The 21,612-nt window shown below is 48.6% G+C and overlaps 1 protein-coding gene across 1 annotated transcript in view; it reads right to left on the bottom strand.

Annotated features, from left to right (window-relative positions):
• Positions 1–21,612, bottom strand: part of RP1 (RP1 axonemal microtubule associated) — a 1,491,030-nt gene that overhangs the window by 261,289 nt on the left and 1,208,129 nt on the right. The window contains exon 31 of the mRNA XM_078686181.1: positions 709–764. Within this exon, the coding sequence (XP_078542307.1) occupies positions 709–764 (56 nt within the window). The remainder of the gene's footprint in view (positions 1–708; positions 765–21,612) is intronic.

A 21,612-nucleotide genomic window follows, 5' to 3' on the forward strand; every position in this document is an offset into this window, starting at 1 on the left:
CCGTGCTTAAGTTGTGTCCATCCCTCAGTGCTTAATTTGTAAAAATTGAACTGTTGGAAAATGTGAAGGTTTATGGTGGTTCGCCTGTGGATAAGGGAGTTGGAAAGACTGAGCTTCCACAATACACCCATCCATATATATTTTCTCACACAAAAATGACAACACACTGGTGTATGTGTTAGTAAATCAGTCTGCAGAATCAATTTCAAGCATTGTGAATCCAAAATGTTAACTTGCTCGTCCTAAACCAAAACACGTGAGAACCTAAGTGCAGAAATGTTTTTTAGAATTAGATTACTCATAAAGCACTCGCAGAATTATTTTGTGAGAACACTGCATAAATCTCAGTTTCTCTGGTGAGAAATTGATGTTTAAAACAATCTTGAATCTGTCCCTTGGAACAAATAATGGCCAAACTTGTTGGGCCTAATCATGTGCATGTGACATAGCATAATGGACCATTTTCATTTTTTCATGTAGACATATCTTAGTGGAAATCCGGGACTAAAACACAGTGAATTCTCAAGTAAGGCATTTGTACTTGCACATAATGCTACGTGAATCAGGAGTAGAAATGTAGGCGTGTTTGACACCTATGACAGGCATAACACAATTCTACTCATAGAAAAAGCATTGTGAATCCGACTCTATACGTTTAAAGGGGGATCTGACAGTAACAAATCTAAATATAACATTTCGAATACTCACTCTTCGGAAGTAGTTCTTTCACAGTCTCCCCGTCACCTTGGTGCCTGTCTAGCCAGCTTTCATGTGGAAGAACAGAAATGAAATGATTGTAATGAGGGAAGCAACACACAGTCACAGCAGCACAAAGTATATGCAGCAAAAAGCTCAATGTACCATCAAAGATTAAAGTAACTTGGAATGCATTGTAACATTTACTTTGCTTTTACATCAATCACTTTAACCACAGTCTCCTCTGTAGATTCCTATCATACGCTTCACTGCATTTTCCACTTTCTGGCCCTAACTCACATTCTGTATATAAAAAGTTACTTTTCCATCAGAGAACAAATCTAACATTGGCTCTCTCGCTCATCTGAATTAAACAGTTATCTCACTTTACAAAACATTATAATAACAGTTTTGTATGTAGCACTTAACAACTCTGGGCCTGATTACCAATGGATCGATTAATTCTGACCAATCTCTCCTTTTCCATGGGGCAGAATTACGAGTTTGAAGGTATTTAATGCATTTGATAATTATTGGATTTGATAAATAACTCAACCTTTGTTAATTTTCGGCGGGTCAAGCCTGCCCAAATGGGAGAAAGCATACAGTATTTATGCTATAATGTAGATTTTGGAGTGTTAACCCCTTCCGTGCTCCCGTCGGCCAAGGGCCACTGGAAGCACTCCTTCATTGGTGCTGCGAACGGATGTATGACGGTACAACGCGTGGTATTACCACGCGTACCGTTACAATGCGTCTTTTACAACGTCTTGCGCTGTAGGGGTGCGGACTTAGGAATAGTTAAATTTACTATTCCAACACCAGTCTAGGTACAGTAGGGATAGTAAATCTACTATTCCTTATCCTTGAGCGCCCTCCAGCGCAAGTCGTGGTTACGACTTGCGCTGTAAAAGACGCATTGTAACGGTATTGCGGGGTAACATCCGTGTTGTAAAGGATGTTCCCCCTGCGAACGACTGTTGGCCGACGCAGCCTCACCCACCCTTTAGAACGCCTGCACGGCGGTGGAATTGTCTCCGCGGTTAAGGAGTTAAACACCAAAATATGCATATTATACCCCCCAATCTCATAATAGGTGTTTATTGCATGCAATATATACCGTACTCTGTGGTATCGTTATTTATCAGGTGCGTTAAATAACATATAAACTCGTAATCAGGCCCTCTGTTTCCAGGCTCTTCTGCCTGTAGCTCCTGTGGTAGTGCTAGTGGTACCGAGTTATTCATGCAGTGCAACAGCACAATTTCGCGAAGATCAGTAGCATCTTTCCTGTCATGAGACGCACAGTGTGTTCACGATATAGCACGAGGTGTCACGATTACACAGCTTAATGGCACTGAATTTATATACTTCAGTAGGATGACAGAGAGAATTGGTCATGCCCGGATACAAGGTTATATAGATTTATGTGTCAATTCCACTCAGACTGTCTCTAACCACCATGCAGCCAGCATGTTACTGATCGAAAGCATGCGTAAGCAATGAATAAAGCCCTTTGGCCAGACGCTCTGACAACAAACTCACACACGCCTCATTGAATAAAACAATGCACCTAACCCAGAGAGGTTCAAAATAAAATATCCTAAACATATAACAGAATGACTCCGACTCTGGTCTGTGATGGGAACCCTCTCTCCTTCGACAGCCAACAGTGCTATGGGACCACACTAACGAAAGACTGTGCACTATACAAAAGCCAGGACTGAAAGACTGCGCTGGACCAATGCCAATGATGAAAGGCGGTGCGCTGTACAAATGCCAATGATGATAAGCTGTGCGCTGTACAAATGCCAAGGGTGAAAGACTGCACGCTGCACCAATGCCAAAGAGGAAAGGCTGTGCGCTGTACAGATGCCAGTACTGAAAGACTGCGCTGGACCAATGCCAATGATGAAAGGCTGTGCGCTGTACAAATGCCAATGATGACAGGCTGTGCGCTGTACAAATGCCAATGATAACAGGCTGTGCGCTGTACAAATGCCAAGGATGAAAGACTGCACGCTGCTCCAATGCCAGAGAGGAAAGGCTGTGCGCTGCACCAATGCCAATGCCGAAAAACTGTGCGCTGCACCAGTGCCAATGACGAAAGACTGTGCGCTGTACAAATGCCAATGGCGAAAGACTGCGCGATGCACCAACAGCAGTAACAAGTGACTGTGTGCTATACAAATGCCAGTACTAAAAGACTGTGCGCTGCACCAAAGCCAATGATGAAAGGCTGTGGGCTGTACAATGCCAATGATGAAAGGCTGTGCGCTGCACAAATACAAATGATGAAAGACTGCACGCTGCACCAATGCAATGACGAAAGACTGTGCGCTGTAATAATGCCAATGACGAAGGCTGCACGCTGCACCAATGCCAATGACGAAAGATTGTGCACTGTACAAAGGCCAATAACGAAGGCTGCGCGCTGCACCAAAGCCAATGAAGAAAGATTGTGCACTGTACAAAGGCCAATGGCGAAAGACTGCACAATTCAAATGCCAAATGACGAAAGACTGCGCGCTGCACCAATGCCAATGAAGAAAGACTGTGCGCTGTACAAATGCCAATGACGAAAGACTGCGCGCTGCACCAATGCCAAGGACGAAAGACTATGCACTGTACAAAGGCTAATGGCGAAAGACTAAGCGCTGCACCAACAGCAATAACGAATGACTGTGCTATACAAATGCCAGTACTAAAAAACTGCAGGCTGCACCAATGTCAGTGACGAAAGACTATGCGCTGCACCAATGCCAAGGACGAAAGACTATGCACTGTACAAAAGCCAATGGCGAAAGACAGCACGCGACACCAATGCCAACGACGAAAGACTGAGCGCTGCACCAATGCCAATGATGAAAGACTGTGCGCTGTACAAAGGCCAATGGCGAAAGACAGCGTGCGGCACCAATGCCAATGACAAAAGACTGTGCACTGTACAAAGGCCAATGGCGAAAGACAGCGTGCGGCGCCAATGCCAATGACCAAAGCCTGCGCGCTGCACCAATGCCAATGACAAAAGACTTTGCGCTGTACAAATGCCAATGATGAAAGACTGTGCGCTGTACAAAGGACAATGACTCAAAATAGGATTGTTTGGGAGGGCGGTTTCTGTTTATTCATGTACTTTGGGTAACCATACCATGCCATCCATCCTGTTCACACCTTTTGAGTTGACTCGTGGTAAGTAGATGCTAGCATTGATGTATTCTTTTGGTATTTTGTCGTTTGTAAATGGTTTTGAGTATTTCAACGAAAAATAACGTACATTTGACAGAGTTGAGGATGGCAGATGTGGTCAAAGGAAAAAAGATACAAATTTCTTAAAAATACTAATGAAACAGTGAGGTTCCAAAGCGGTGCAAAAAGTTTAAAACTGAGCAGTACAATTCTAGGAAGTGAAATATATACAACCTCTCAAACGTAGGTCTCTGTTCACTTTAAAAAACTGCAATATTTGTAAAAACTGAAGACAAGTAAGCAAACTCACAACAACAAAGGAATGCCCGAACGTGGAATAAAATATGCTATCAGAACAAGCCAGCGACCTGACATACAGGAAATGAAACAATAGATGGATTTCACGGTGCAGCAGCCCTTGTTTATTTGATTTCTGGCACGATAAGCTCCTTTGACATTTTACGCAATCGCTTTGCTTTGCTCGTGCATTTTTCGCCCCTCTTCGCTTGATTATTGAAAATGAGCCTGGGTGGCCAGGACGTGCCCTATTGGCATTTGAGAAAATGCAATCCTGGAGACGGGAATGCGATCTTTAGTTTCCCTCTGACTGCTCCTGTGCGCCAGTATGTGCAGCCGGCACTAGAATCACGTCACGTCTCTGAGAATACTATAAATAAAGCTGGCAGTCCACGGCCTTCTACATTCTTTTTGACAAGACAGTTTTAGCGCGTGCTCGCCTCTCTGTCAAAAACGCTTCTCTTAGGAATAATATCTGAACATCGCTGGCTGAAGGAACAACAAAGTGCTGTTTTCAAATACTTCCTCCCAAAAAATAAACCTGAATATAATAATAACTTCATCAAACTCCGCTGTGAATAATGGACGAGGAGGAGGAGGAGCACGTGCAGATACTGCCTTAGGGCCTTTTTGCATCGATGTCAATTGGGGCTGGCCAGGGTAATCGCTGCAAACTCTCTCATACACCTTTGGCACTCCTGTTTAGGAAAGTGCAATCAGTGGCGTAGCTAGGCATTAGGCGGCCGCCCGTGGCGGCCCCAGCGTTTGCTGCCCTTGGCGGGCTAATCGAAGGGGGGGCGGGATGTCTGCCAATTCATGCGCCGAAACGGGCGCAGGTAAGAGCGGGGGATGCGTCAGGGGGGTGCTGGCAATTCTTGCGGCTGTGACAGCCATAGGTAGCAGCGGAAAGAGGGGGGCTGGCCACCCCCCCCAAAACTCATGCAGCCTGGGGCAGTCCGCCCCCCCCCCCCTAGCTACGCCATTGAGTGGAATGTTATTACGTCATGTGGGAAAAACAAAAGCGCAGCGAAACCTGGCCCATAGAATTAGTTTGGCTTCTGTTAGTGCTACAGGGGTTTTAATAAATATAATTAATGCAATTAACATGTAGAAATAATGTGTAGGCCTCAAAACGAAGTCACATTTAAAAGACATGTGAGAGCACTAGTCTTCCCTAGCTGCATAAATTAAGTTAGAAAGCACTATTTCCTTTTCTTGATCTAAGGTCAGGAATATCAGTCATGAAAGATTGGAGACATTCAATGATATAAAAACACTGAACTGAACATGTACTAATAGGAAACATTAGATAATGACCTTCCCATAGAGATATTTTCTTAGAATACAATAATGCGCTAAATAGTGTAGTTTCATTTCCATAAAATGTTTCTTCATGAGTGTAATTTGTAAGTTAGAATGTGCGTGAATTGCATGACTTCATCTGTGTTGTAGAGACCTGACCATGAACTCTTTTGTCTAGTAGTAAAAATGAACAGTAGAACCTAACCTCCACTTGCATAATGTTTATAAAATGTTTAGTTTTAACACTTGGGGGTCTTTAACGATCCCGATCGGAAGGGCTCCGATTTGGATTCAGGTTTGCCAAATCCGATTTTGGAACCCTTGTTGCCGACTGAATCATACACAGTTCCCAATGACCGATTACGATGCCTAGAAACCGTCAGGGCTGTCCAAATCAGTTCCGAAAGGCATTCAGATAGGTCACGTCTATCGGGCCCGAATCATACAGCTCCTTGGACTTCTTTTCCACGCGAGCGGTTATGATGACCGATTGGAACAGCGGTCCCGATTCGGTTTGTCTAAAATGAATCAGCTTCCGGAATCTGTCTTTGGGGACCTGTAGCAGGCCCACTTCACCCAGGCCCCTCCGAATGGGGCCCGTGAGGGTACCCAAGGGACCCCCTTCCCGACCATGTACAGTGTGGCCGACACCATAGGATGCCTGCCACAGGGTGCAAGGTTTTCCCCAGCCACCCCTTTCTTCAATGGGAACCTGTGTTCTCGTTCAGAACACAGGCTCCCTTTGAAGTCAATGGGAGTCCAACCAAATCGTATCCAGAGGCATTCGGATGCATCCAAATCGCTCTGTCGGACTTCCCCGATCCAGAAAGCATTCCGGGACCGATTCTGTAGGCATGCTTTCTGGACGAGATCGGAATCAGCCCTCAAATGTCTGTAAGCCTTTGTCCTGAACTGCTTAGACAATGGAAGCTTTCCTGTTCCGATGATGACATCACACAATGAAACAGTTTACCTTAGTGATAGATATCAAAATGTTATATTAGACCGTGTTCCTAGAGAAGTAAGGGAAATTCTTCAGACCTTTTCTGGACTCTCGACAGAGCCCTTTCCTGAGTTTTTCTCAGATTGTTTTCAGAGAGACCTATTAATTTCCGTTGTCTGAGACACTACCAAATTTTGTGAACTTCTCCTTATGGGAAGTGCTAGCTGATAAAGAATTGCTTAAAGCTCTATAATTTCATCTCTAGATTTGGAATGCTTTATTGTTTCTAAAGATACTTTCGCTCATTTTCTAGACTAATAATGGAGATTCACTTATATGGAATGTGCTTTTTGCAAATGTTCTGTATTGTATTACTGATTAATTGAGTACCTATATTGAGAACTTACTAATAAAGTGATACTTACTAAAAGCCTTAATACAGATTTGAAAACTCAAGCCAAATGTCATCAATGTCTCTTAAATAATGATGATTGAATTGTGATAAATAGATTGATTTGATTTGCAGCTCCCGATTAACTCTCTTCTTATGTCTAAGGTCTTTCAGCTTCTGGCCCTGTAATGAACGGGGACTCTCCTCCAGATGAGTTATAACATTTATACCGTAAACCAAATAAATATTAAAATGTCCTGGTCCACTAAAGTTTGTAGCAGAGGATGGTTTATGTAATAAGAAGGAGGAGCAGCAAAAATGAATAGTTCCCTGAGATAGATAGCTAAATTTCCAATGCTCATTTGCCCAAAGTCCAAATTTGAACATTGACGGAGTGTTGTTTTCTAAGGCAGTTGCAGGTGCTGAATTGGAGGTGTATCAATAGGGTTATGCATCACAATTGTGTTGGCTATTGCGATTTGTGATTTGTGCAAGCATTGATGTGCTGAATGAATTATTGAAGCTTGTGATTTGCTGATGTTTATACGCTTTTGTAGAAGAACTGTAGAAGCTATTATCGGACTAAGAAGTAGTCTAAGTTGGGGGGCGTGGCTTGGCGGGCGAAGATGGCGGTCGCAGCGTTGTAGAGCTCCCGCCAGCCCAGACATAATTTGCTTATTTATCCTGGCCCCCGAGCCCGCTAACTGTCCTACCTGTGTGGCGATTGTTCCTGGCAGCGCCTAGGTCTCTCCGGTGTGCCGAACTATCCCTCCTGCCGTTCTGGTGAGCCGGGATCGTCTGCGACGAGGTGCGGCCTAGTATCTGTAGGCGGAGCCGGGACCTCGATTTTCAGGGTCAGCGTCCGGCGGCCGGTGGTCGGGCCGGCCGGACGATTCCCTGACCAGTGATTGCAGCGCCGGAGGTTGGGGGAGCCGCTGCGGTGTCCTGTGGAGCTGCCTTGCACACCGGGGTGGCCCCTGGACGACGTAGAATCGCTGCGGCCTGTGCGGACCCCGAGCAGCCGGGGCCATGAGTTTCGCGACCCCAGGCTGGCCCGGGCCCGGATTGCGATGAGTCGGCGCTGATCGTCCCTGGTGTTGGTGGGGCCGTGGCCGTGCCCTGAGAGACCATCCGACGAGTGGAGGAGGTGCCTGGGGAGGCGACTCACGGCTGAGGCCCATCTGCACTGTGGGCTGGACTTCTCTGGTGGCGTGGGGACCGGCGGCGCACTCCCTTTGCCTGAGCCAGGGGCTGCCTGGTACCAGTAGCGCGACGAGGGAGACCCCTGACCGTCTCTGCTGTGGCGGCGGAGAGAAATTGTGCCCTGAGGACGCCGGTAGGGAGCTGCAGCCTGCCTGGCCTTGGGGACGCTGGGGCCTCGAGTTTGGCGATCCCCGCCCGGCGAAACCATCATTGGCTCTCAGACAGGGGAGCGAACGCTGTGCGGCCCGGGGTACAGGAGGGTCGAGTGCCGCATCAAGATTGGATCGCTGGGACTATTACAGCTGTGCTCGTTGGGGCTGTGGATTGGAGGCATATAGAACGGTCCGGTGGGGCCCGTCTCTGAGCCTGGAGGGACATACCTACTGCCCTGGTGTGGACCGGGGGCTGACCCAGCGACGGTGCACGACGGACTGTGAGGGCCTCCCTCCCACTCTGGTGTGACTGCTTGTGAAGTGGAGAGAAAAGACCCGTGGCCCCGGGAGTGGTGTGGTACCTGCGCCATTCTGGGGAGTGCTTTGCTACCGGATCCACTAGAGGAGCCTGGAGCCTGCCTCGCATTTGCTGCATTGGAACCCGAGTAAGGACCGGGGCGGCCTAGAGAGCCGGTGTGGCTTGGTTGCCTTGTAATTTGGGGCCCTGCTGTGCCCGTCCTGGTTCGCAGATCTTGGTGGGGGCCTGGGCTTGGACCTTCGGGACCCCGTGAAGGTGAGGAGTCGGATCTAGATTTGCACCTCTGGTTGGGGCGGAAGTATCCTGCCGGAGGCCCGAGGCTCGGAGCCTTGCTGTGGCCTTCGCCCTGAGTGACGACGGGAACACCAGCTCGCTGGGTGCCTGGCCTTCGGGGGTGCTCGGTGGTGACGGCCCGGTGCGGCCTCCCGACCGTGACTGCGGTTAACTTAGGCCCCCCGAGTGGACTCTGCCTTTGAACTGTAGTGGGTGGAGGGCCCGCCGTGGGCGCGGAGCGGCCCGCCCAATTTCTCCTAACCATGACAAGAGGCGGGGGCGGCACTGGATCCACCAAGCAAGGACCGATCGACAAATTCACTGGACCCAGCGGGGGGTCCGGGGCCTCCGGGGGCGGCCAGGGCACGGGACCTGATAACGCGGCCCTGATGGCCGCCATCACGCAATCCAGGGACATGCTGGACGCCAAGATTGGTGCGGTGGGAGCCGATGTCATGCTACTACGCCAGGACCTCCGCAACGCTGTTGCTCATATCACAGAGACCGAGACCAGGATCACAGGGGTGGAGGATGATGTAGGTGCCCTGAAAAAGAAAGTGGCAGAGATGGACAGGATCCAAAAGGGACTGGCACTCCGCGTCGAGGACGCAGAAGGGCGAGCGCGCAGGAATAATCTGCGTTTCGTGGGCTTTCCGGAGGACTGCGAGAAAGGGCCCATGGACGCATTCCTGACGCGATGGCTGGAGAGCTGGCTTCCCCCGGACGTCTTGTCGCGCTGCTTTGTGGTGGAACGTGCCCATAGAGCCCTGATTCAGAAACCGCCAGTGGGAGAACGGCCGCGTCCGGTCATAGCTAAAATCCTCAACTTCCACGACAGAGACACTATACTCCGCGAAGCGAGGGCCAAGGAGACTTTGCTGTTTGACAATCACAAGATTATGATTTTCCCAGACTATACTAAGCAGGTGCAGCAGCAGCGCCGTTCCTTCCAAGATGCGAAGGCCAAACTGCGTGGTCTGAAGATCCAATATTCGCTGCTGTACCCGGCTCGTCTTCGAGTCGTCTTTCAATCCAAGACCCACTTTTTTGATACCCCGGAGGCAGTGTTTGGTTGGACCGACGAGACGACCAGGCTCCGACCGAACGCCCAGCCGGGCTTGAACCCCGGACCATCGCGTGGATCGTCGCAGGAGAGGGGCGACTCTTCCATCAGGGGTAAAAGACACAGGAAATCTCGGTCACGGAGACGCTCCCGATCCGGGGGCGGCCCCCTGGATGGCGCACAGTCCGACACTGATCAATCCGGGAAAGGGATTTGAAGGCCGTGGGAACTCTATCTTCCTTCCATGACCTTTCTCCGTCATTGGACTCTGCGGGGGGCCCGGAGCGGCTGCCGCATCGGTCGAGCGACTAGCATCTGGTGTGGTGAGACCTGGAACCTGGCTTGACTCAGGGGGGGCGATATTGGCGGTGTCTGACTGCCTCGCTCTACTCGAGCTACGGGACAACTGTGGTTCAATGGGGCTCGGGGTACTGACTCATGGGCAGCCTAGTCCTCTCACGTTAGGGGGGCGGCCCTAAGGGAAGGTCCCGTTAGTTGGGGGGTGTAGTGGGATCCATTGGTATGGGTGGCTTTGGGCACTCTGTTTTGGGCCCGAAGCTCCCCATGCAGCGACAGATACTTCAGTGTTTCATGAGGTATAGGGGTGGGGGGGGGGGAGACGGGAGTTGGGCAGTTGGGGTGGCAGTGTTAGTGGGAAGGGATGGGGGGATAGGGGGTGTTTTGAAAGGGATGCACGTGATTTTTGCTACAGTGACATACGTGGTACTGGGTGCCTGGGCTGGGTCCTGGGGTTTTCAGAGACTTTCCCATCGAGACTATGGTTGATGTCCCGAAGAAGGCACTCGCTAGTGGCTCTATGCGCATCTTAAATTGGAATGTACGGGGGATGTTGGACAAAATTAAGCGTGGGGCGGTGTTGCGCTGGGGTAAGAGGGACTCAGCTGATGTCATGCTATTGCAGGAGACGCATATGTTGGGGACGAAGGTACTGAGCTTACAGCGCTTTGGATATACCCAGGTGTTTCATGCAGGGTTTTCCAGGGGCTCGAGGGGGGTGGCCATCCTTATTCATCGACGACTGTCATATACCCACGAGCGTCACTGGCTCGATCCCCAAGGTCGGTATGTGTTTGTTAAGGGTATGGTTGGTACTGAGCCAGTGGTATTTGGCAGTGTGTATGCCCCCCCTCCTCTACAATGGTCCCTGGCAGAGCGCCTATTTGAATTGTGGGCCGAGATCCCAGACTCCTTGGCTGTGATAGGTGGCGACTGGAACGATGGGGTGGATGTGTGCCTGGACCGAAAGAGGCTGCAGGGGACCGCGGTGACAACCTTCCCTACAAGTTTAAAAGCAATGATTGATGGGTTGGGCTGGGTGGATGCCTGGAGACATTTGTATGTCAGGACGCGTGAGTACACGTATGTGTCTGCTGTGCATGGCTCCTTCTCCCGGCTGGACTGTGTATTTGTACCAGGGGCCTTTCTCGACAGGGTAAAGCAGGCCGCGATTCAGCCTCGGGGGCTGTCTGACCACTCCCCGGTCATAGTACAGATTGAACTGCACAAGTCGCGCCAGCCATTCCGGTGGCGGATGTCCTCGTGGCATCTCCAGCAGGCAGATTATACGAAACACATGCGCGGAGCGATTGCCCACTACTGGCAGGAGAACCTGACAGAAGGGGTTGATGGCGTGACGGTCTGGGAGGCCATGAAGCCCACATTGAGGGGCGTTGACATAGCTTGGTGTGCTGCTGCCCGTCGAGGTCACCGAGAGGCCACAGTGGCGGCTGCGGCTAGAGTGGGGGTATTGGAGAATCGGTGTCGGGAGGACGGTGACGGTGTAGCGCTAAGACTGCTCCTGCAGGCGCAGCAATCCTACGCCTCGGTCTTACTGGACGAGGCTCGACAAGCCTGGCTGGCCACACGGAGCGGGGTTTACCAGTGGGGTGACAAGTCCTGCACCATGCTCCATAGACTGTGTCAACAAACTCTGCAGTTGATTACTCTACCGGGCCTCACGGACGGAGAGGGGACTGCAATAACGGATCCTGCTACCCTTGCGGCGAGCTTTGCTGGCTACTATGCGGTACAATACGCCCCTCGGAACAGTCTCCCGCCGGAGGCAATTGACAAGTTCATCGCTGACCTTCCCCCCCGTGCGATATCAGATGAAGCCAGGACAGCCCTCGACCTTCCCTTGACGGCGGAGGAACTGGGTGATGCGTTGGGACAACTCAACACTGGTAAGGCGCCCGGACCGAGCGGATTTCCCAGTGAATTCTACAAGAAATTCCACCTGCAGCTGGGACCGCACTATAGGCGGGCGTTGGAGGCGGCGCGGAAACATGGTAGCTTACCGGCGGACTGGCGTCAGGCTGAAATCGTAGTCTTCCAGAAGCCGGGCAGGCCTCCTGACAGACACGAGTCGTATCGCCCATATCTTTAATCAACTTTGAAGCCAAATTGTTGGCCAGGGCGTTGGCAAACCGCCTCCTCCCGTATGTAGCGGACTTGGTCCACCCGGATGCCCCCTATCCCCTTACCTCTTTGCATTGGTCATGGAACCGCTGGCCGCGTGGGTGCGCATTGATGCGCAGCTTCGTGGCTTTGTGTGGGGAGCGGGACTCTCGGACAGGATCGCGCTGTACGCGGACGATGTCCTCTTCTTTATGACAGACCTTAATCGCTCTGGCCCTCGAATCCTGGACATAATGCGTATTGTTTGAGACGTTTCGGGACTCTTCCTCAACCCGCGCAAATCGACTCTGTGGGTACTGGGTGGAAAGTCCGAGGCATTCTCTTGGGCCTAGGCTCTACAGGTGGCGGTTGGTGGTCTAAAATATTTGGGAGTTTTCCTATCTGAGTCTGCTGCAATTGCATGGGAGCGCAACGTGCGGCCGGTATGGGACAAGGTCCAATCGGACGTCAAAACTTGGTCTCGCATGCCACTTAATATCTATGGCAGGTCCGCGATCTTCAAAATGGTCGCCCTTCCTAGACTCCTGTACCAACTGCAGAACCATCCACACAGGGTCGACCCGCAATGGTTCCGTCGAGTAAATTCAGTGCTGGGTCGCTTTTTATGGGCGGGGGGTGCTTCCAGAGTGGCGCTGCGGACTTGTTTCTTGTCCACGTACTGTGGAGGTCTCGCTACATCGGACATTCTATCCTACTATCAAGCCTCCCATTTGTTGGTTCTGAACGAGTGGTGGTACGGCGGACACAGTGACCCGGCATACGCCCTGGAACATCTTCTGATGGGGGATGCCACGCTCCATTCACTGTTGTACTCGGCCGGGCGGCGGAAGAAACTGCCGCAGGCTACTCAGGTGGTCTTCACGATTTGGAGACAGGTGCTGCGCCGCATGGGCTGGTGGGGTCGGCTGACGGCGGAAACTCCACTTTGGAACAATGGACAGCTCCCTGCACTGGCCTCGCTGCCGGGGTTTGGTGGCTGGGACTCCATTGGGATCTCGTCACTCGGCCATGTTCTTACTGGGACTACCCTCAAATCCTTTCAAGCCCTCAGCGCCGAATTTGACATGCCCAAGACCCAATTTTTTAAATACCTACAGCTTCGTCATGCTCTTGCACCGAGTCTGGTGGGGCTGGACCGACTTCCTGAGTTTAGCCCCGTGGAAGCTAAGCTTTTCATGGGAGACCTGGGAGACAAAAAAGTCTCAAAAATTTACCAAACGCTAGTCACTCATTGCTCCTCTTCCCTCCTGTCGTTGAAGGCCTCCTGGGAGACGGATATTGGCCCTTTGGATGAGGATGACTGGAGGGAGGCCCTGGAGTCCCCCGTGGGGCTGCAATAGCTGTGAGACTCCGGTTTATACAGTTCAAATACCTGCATAGGGCCTATTACACCAGAGAGAGACTGTGGAAGGCTGGCCTCATCGCTACCCCAGAATGCCTGCGTTGTGGGACTGAGAGAGGTACACTGTTGCATACTGTGTGGTCGTGTGTGGGTCTGACCCGGTTCTGGAATGGAGTATGGAATTGCTTGTCAGAGGTGCTGGGGTGGGACCTTCCTCGTACGCCCAGACTGGGTCTTCTGCATATCCTGGATCAAGTGGGTGGTAACATTTACAAGCGTCACCTCCTTCTGCTGGGCCTAGTTGTGGCCAAGCGGGATTTGGCAAGGGCATGGAAGAGCGACCGCGCCCCCCCACTTAGCGCCTGGAGGGCGGGCTTGGATTTTCTTATGGGGTTGGAATTGCCAGTGTTTGAGGCCAGGGGCTGCCCCCGAAAACATTATAAGATCTGGAAGCGGTGGGCGGACTACAGGGAGTTGACCTTGGAGCCTCCCATTGACCTGGATGATGGACTACCTACCGGTAGTGACCTCGGGGCCTAGGTGGCTCTAGGACGCCTATTTTGCTTTAAACTGTATACTGCAGCTGATAGTGATCACGTGCACCGGGCTAGGGTGGGATAAGGGGTGGGTAGTGGGGGATTTTGGGGTTGTTGGCGGGGGGATGGGGTGTGGGAGGGGGGCCAGTTGAACGTTTAGGTTGTTCATGCATTCTGTTGTATGTTGACCACTGACAGTGTCCTCCTGATTATGGAGAACTGTACATATGATATGCCTAAACATTTAATAAACACAGTTGTGAAAAAAAAGAAGTAGTCTAAGTTCCCAGGATAGATAAACAAAGGATTGATTTTGGTATCCTTGTCTGCTAATGATTTAAAATATAGGTTGTGAGAAGTCATCAACTGCACAATTGAGACAGGAATAGTTACAATTTGTTATGATTGCACTAATATTGATCAGTGTGGGTGAAACCTGATGCGTAATGGTGACACTACATTTAATAGGGGATTTCTCACTGGTCGAGATTTCGTGGTGTGAGTCAAATTCTTTTGCTTGAGAAAAGTCGGATTGTTTAAAAACCTGAAAATTACAGTTGTTGAGTTGTGTTTTTTAAATTTTTTTGAAGAAGCAAAGTGTGTTACTTTTTGTTGCACAGAATTGTAGGATTGAAGTTTTGTGTATGTACAGAGACATTGTAAAGGAGGGTGAGCCGCTTGATCAGTTGGTGTGAAAAAACGCGCTGAGATTGGTTGAGCTGTGTGAAGATGTATGGATATTGTTTGGTTGATTTACAGAGCTGCCCTGAGATTGTGAGAAGGGCTTACTGAGGTTTGACATATACGGAACAGAATCAAAACATTGAAGATTTATAGTTCATATTTTGCCATTTATTGAATTAAGTTTGACATCATGACATTTTACAAAGCAATCAAGGATTTAATGAGAGGTGATGTGACTATTGCTGTTCTGGAAGGTGAAAAGGCACTTCCTGAGGGAATGTCATCTTATCACATGATGATTGAGGAAGGGTTACACACATATCTGGCTTTGTCAATGGTACAAGATCACTGAGAAAGAGGGTGCATTCAGTTTTCCAAGATGGGGATGTTTGAACTTAGAATTATTAACAAATAGAGAGAGGGACTTTTTGATATGAACCCACCTCCTAGACCTACACAATTTGAAAATGGCTCGAGAATGAGAAATACCAAAGATCAGCACAGCGAGCTGTAAAACATTATTCAGATGCTGTGTGGGATTAAAGACAACATAAATGGAGAAGGCAATAGTGCAGGGAAGTAGATTATATCCTGCAATTACAAATGAGAAATCTGAAAAATCAGAGAAACCCAAAAAGACTAAAACAAAACGGGAAATAGAGACAAAGGAAGAAACTAAATCAGATACTGATTCAGTAGTCTACATTTTGGATGAATTACTGGCTGCACATTCACCACCTTATGTGGGTCCCATGGCTAATGCTCATAGAACGGCAACTAATATTGTGACAGTGGCTACTGTCTCTGTTGATCCAAATGTATATCAAATTGATTGACCATTGCCAGTGACCCAGCCTGTTGTAGCTCAGTCTGTAGTGGCACAGCCGGTAGTAACATTACCAGTGGTAACACAGCCTGCAATGAAAGCCTGTTATGAGACAGCCCATTGCACAACCAGTGATACCAACTATTGTACCAGCACAAGTAGGGACTGTCCAGACAGTAATGCCTAAAGGTATTGCTGCTTCCATTGTGATTGCAGCAGTTAACAGGGTGATCACAGCACAGCCAGCAGAGATGTGCATACCGAGTGTTCTGATTAATTGTGTCTCAAATGCAGTAGCTAATGGTGCTGTTGAAGGAGCGCCAGTGACAGGGTTTATTCTTACTTCACAGAATTCATAGATTGTTATATGGACACCACCATAGACTATTCAATCATTAGGAGAAGGAAGGAGACTTGTCTTCAAGACACAAGCGCCACAGGGTGAGACAAATTTGTGGAGGACAGAATTTTTCCACCATGGTTTGGGGATACTACCAGAGCCAGTAAAAAGACAGAATGCACAGGAGGTTTGGCTGTTAGTCTGAGTGTGGAAAGAGAGAGACCATTAAATGTTCCGAATTTAAAAATAGAATTTGAAGAAATAATTAGAGGGTGTTTGGATCTTGATCACATACACCAATACCAAGAAAAGGAACTGATATATCTGTGCAAAGAAATTACCGGGAGAGCAGCAACAGTACATGACAAAGTGACACCATTTTCAAACAAATTGAAGTCAATCTTTCAAAAAGCATCCTATTGCAGAAACGTTCCAGAGTACATTTGAATGATGAATCAATTGAGACAACGCATTCTTCATGAAGGCGATTACATATTATTGAATTAGTGAAGACTGTTTGCAGATGGAGTGAGTTTCAGAAATTTGAAAACAAATGGGCAAGGAAACTTGAAAAGAAAATTAGTCAGGCAGAGGCAGTTGACGTTAAACGTAAGCCACCTCCCAGTCCTCTGGATGATGGGAGAGCTTTGGCTTACCCATTAAGAGAAATAGTACGGGGAGGGTATGTTCATGTGCCTTGAAGTAGAGAACTTGCATGATTTACAAACACTTTTCCAAAATTGGGAGAACGTCCTATACAATAACATACACAGGTTCCAAGATTTGCTAAGATTTCGAAGGTGTTGTAGATTGATTTTAATCACCTACTGTGATGGATAAATACAATGAGGTGATTATTTTCCTGAAGGGTAGAATTCCTCAGAAACATGTGGATAATGTGAGATTGAACAGAATTCAGCAGGAAGGGAACGAGTCAGTGCATGAGTATTATGAAAGATTGTTAAAGGCATTTCAGCAACAAAGGTGTCAAGTGCATCTTTAGCCCACTGATATGGGATTTTTTTATTTCACAGTTTGTGCTTTGTTTGAGACCAGGGACCAGTCAGCATTCACAGTAGAATGTGCTAGCAGTGCTGTGCGCTGGTAGAGTTTTATGCAAAACCCGGCGTTGGCAGCCTTAAATTGGCTGCCAATACAAAAGAGGATTCAATTTAAAGCTCTTAGTATAGCCTATAAAATATTTATGGCAAAAGTCCCACAATTATTTCAAATTTGATCTCCCCTTACCATATGAGCTCTTCGGTCACTTTCCCATGAATATCTGAAAGTCGCTGTGATAAAAAGAGCAAGATACGGTGGACGTTCCTTTTCTCATTGTGTACCAAAACTGTGGAATGGCCTTCCCATATCCTTGAAACTAGAACAGTCAGAAATAAAGTTCAGGAAACTATTGAAAACATATTTGTTTCAGAAAGGTCGTCTGTTCTGTCTTGGTCCACTTGGCGAGTTAGTGCTGGGAAGCCTAGACATGGTAGCAATGCACTTAACAAAAACCGGATAGAATAGATTGTTGGAAAATGAGGTCCCGAAGTATGCAGAGTACTGTAGTGATGAACAAGAGATTTAGCAGAGAAAAATGTAAAAATAATTCTTGCTGGCACAGATGAATCTGGCACAGAAAGGTTTTCAGAATTAGTCTTTTGCAGGGAATGTTGTTTCAATGCAGAATGTCGGTTTCCAGAATGATCAATCAATAAATCAATCAAGAACATTTATAGAGCGTGCTACTCACCCATGAGGGTCTCAAGGCGCTAGGTGGGGGGAGGGGGGGCACTGCTACTGCTCGAAGAGCCAGGTCTTGAGGTGCTTCCTGAAGCTGAGATGGTCCTGGGTCAGTCGTAGGTGGATGGGGAGGGAGTTCCAGGTTTTCGCTGCCAGGTAAGAGAATGATCTTCCTCCGGAGGTGGTTCTGCGGATTTGTGGGACGATGGCGTGGGCGAGGCTGGTGGAGCGAAGCTGGCGGGTGGGGGTGTAGAACGAGAGTCGGCTGTTGAGGTAGTTGGGGCCCATGTTGTGGAGCGCTTTGTGTGCGTGGGTGAGCAGTCTGAACATGATCCTTTTGTTGACGGGGAGCCAGTGGAGTTTTCTCAGGTGGGTGGATATGATGCTGTGGCGTGGGATACTGAGGATGAGTCGTGCGGAGGCGTTTTGTATGTGTTGCAGCCGAGTCTGAAGTTTGGTGGTGGTTCCTACGTATAGGGCGTTCCCATAGTCCAGTCGGCTGGTGACGAGGGCCTGGGTGACTGTTCTTCTGGTTTCTGTGGGGATCCATCGGAAGATCTTTCGAAGCATTCACAGTGTCTTGAAGCAAGCAGATGAGACGGCGTTGACTTGTTTGGTCATCGAGAGGGAGGAGTCCAGGATGAAACCCAGGTTGCGTGCGTGGTCTGTGGGCGTCGGGGCCGTGCCCAGCGCCGAGGGCCACCATGAGTCGTCCCAGGCAGAGGGGGTGTGCCCGAGGATGAGGACCTCCGTCTTGTCTGAGTTGAGCTTGAGACGGCTGAGATGCAGGGCATTGGTCATCAGGGTGTTTAAGGAGGTATGGTTGGCGTTCAGTGAAGAGGTTGAGGAGTTCCAGTTGTTCCAAATACAGGTGTAGATATTGCAACAATTAAGAAAATGACACCTTGTCAATTTTGTAACAAAATGGGGCATTGGAGGCACAAGCGTACGCTTAATCCAGATAGAATGTATGCTAATAATCAAATACAAGGAGGGAATCCGGTTCAAATGCTGAACATACCTGCTCAAAAGTGCAAGTACCTGGAGCCGCTGGCAACGGCGGCAGAGTAAAGGAGCTCAGAGCTTAGAGGCGCGATAGCCCGATATCCTTCCAATAATCTGGATCAGCACAGGGGTGAAAAGCAAAGCGAGGATTACCAACCACCCGAAGTACAATCGAGGAAGCTGGAAGCCCATGGAGGTGAGTGATATACGAAGAGATCACTGCCCAGTGCGTGTGGCCTAGACATAACGACAGCCACGCTCGAACACCAGCGGGTTGCAACAAAGGCCCACGGCGGACGGGTGCCGACGGTACATCGGCAACAGCGAGAAGCTTCCCCCAGCACCATAAAGTAGGTAAAACATCTGATTTAGCAGGAAATCTTTGCGCATCCAGAGACAGGCTACAGGGGAGTAAAGGGCCAGGGAGAGCCGTGCTTGGACTACAGCAAGATACGGCCCCCCTCCCATTGGCAGCCATCTAGTTGTGAGCGAGCGACGCGCCAGTCTGCAATTGCTATGCCTCGGGTGCCCTGTAGCTGAAAGCGGGGGCAAGGCAGTGCGAGAGCCAAAACCGGGAAAGAGGCCCGGCCTACATTTGAACCTGGCTAGAGGACTCCACAGCAAGAAGTGGTGGGTCAACACAAGGCCATACAGAGTAAGACGGGCTACATGGTGAATCCGATTCCACAGGAGAGACGCATGAGGTGTAGGCCTGAAGCTGGAGGAGGAACGACATAAGTTGCAGTGGCGTTGTAAAGCAGAAGGGAGAAGACACATATTGCCATGAGTGCAGTGCACAGACTAACCTTGGGGAGGTGGAAAGGCCAGGTAGCAGTCGTAGGAAGGGAGGGATCGCAGTCCCAGACATGCAGAAATATTATTGGGCCTCACAGCTCACAGTTGTAAACTACTGGGCATTTACAGACCACAACAGCCCAGCCTTCAGGACAGATCACTGGGCTATGGGAGACAAAGGGATATCTGGCAGCATTATATCGCAGAGGCAAAGAACAACCGCTCCCGCAGCACGCGCAGATGGTGGTGCGTATATGGCGGGAAGCGTCAAAACATACTGGATGGGAGGGAAGGCTGAAAACTCCATTGTGGAACAGCGACCAATTAAGAGAAGTGGGGGCCCTGAAATGGTTTCAAAAATGGAAAATGGTAGGAATTGATAATCTAGGAGATATATGGAGGGGGCAGACACAGATCACTTCTGAAAACTTAAAATTAGAGTATGACAGGGCAGACACAGAATTATTCAGATATATTCAACTAGTCCATGGCCTAGGCCAACATATTAGAGAAGGGGAGACTCTTCCGGACTACTCGCCTTTTGAAAATAGATTATTAATGGATCCAATGATGGCAAAGGCCACCTCACTAACATACAGGAAAATAATGTACAATTTGCCTAACCCAATAGACTCTCTAAGGAGAACATGGGAAATTGATTTAGGGCTCCTAGAGGATGAGGACTGGGAGGAGGCAGTACAAAGTGCAATGGAAGTAGCGATAAGAGCTCGATTCCATCTCATCCAGCTACGTATACTACACAGGTCGTACGCCTCATGTTCACTACTGCATCAAGTGGGCAATGGTCTATCTAAATATTGTGCGAAGGGGTGTTAAAAATGGAATTCTTATTTCACAAATTTTGCAGGAATGCAGTTTCATTCACAACTTCTGAAAGGAAGTGACACAAGTAATGTCTGAAGTCACCAACTCAGAGATTCCGGTGGAACTACGATGGCTCCTTTTATGAGTGACGGGTGAAGTAAAGTGGCCCAAGTACACAATAAGCTGGCTCAGAATAGTGGTGAAAAGAAACGTAGCCAGAAAATGGGGAGCAAACAGACCACCAGACGTATGGGAATGGCAAGAGGATCTAGAATGGTGCTCCCGGGCTGAGAAAGTAACATATGAAGCCAGAGGATGCCCCAAGAAATGGGACAAGATTTGGAGACCATGGAAAACGTATAGGGAATACTGGGAGGGAATTGAATAACCAGGTTGAAGTTAAAACAAGTATGCGACCCCAAGATCTAGTAACATTTAAAGTGGGAGTATAGGGGATGGTGGCCAACCTGTGAATTAGGCCTAGTAGATTCAAATATGTGTACCACTCTATGTTATGCTGTAGTGTACTTCCTATTATCCCAATAGGCTCTGCGCATTGGAATAATATCTTCAATAGTATAGACCTAGGGCAGAGGTTAACTAGGTCTTCTACCGACGATATTAGACTTAAAGTTTTGTGTTTGCCAGCTAGCTCAGAGTTCACTAGAAACTTTCTCGAATAGGCAAGGAGGGTCTGAACCTCCCTGGGTAGACAAGAAGTGATTTAGTTTCTGACAACCATAGAACATGACAACTTTGCTCTCCCCTAATCAAGAGTGTATCTCTAGAGTCGTGTGAATACAAAAGACAACTTATTTTACTCAGTCAGTTCAGTGCATTCTTAGTTTCACCAGATTGTAGAGAAAAGGAAGAGACGGGCGTGTTCAATAAAAGATGTTATTTATTGATCAGTCTCTTTTCTCGTACAAGAGAAATGAATCGCTATTATTGCAATACTTATAGTTAAGTAAAGTGCATACAGTAAAGACAGAATTATAAAATAATACTGTAAAAGCATTGATATGGTTTCTGAGCCATATGATACTTTAAAATGGATAAAATAGATACATACATATATAGATTGACTAATCGTACTCAACTGGTGCTTCTAACCACGCCTACCCCAGTGTACCTGACCTAAGACTAATACGTGGGCGGGAGTAGATAAGTAGCAGTTTAAGTTAAGTTTGTTTTGCCAAGGGACTGACTCAAGAATTCTCTGCAAGGGGGTATTCAGTTCTGTACCTGG

This window comes from Lissotriton helveticus, chromosome 4_1, assembly GCF_964261635.1.
Source record: "Lissotriton helveticus chromosome 4_1, aLisHel1.1, whole genome shotgun sequence".
Classification (NCBI taxonomy): Eukaryota; Metazoa; Chordata; class Amphibia; order Caudata; family Salamandridae; genus Lissotriton; species Lissotriton helveticus.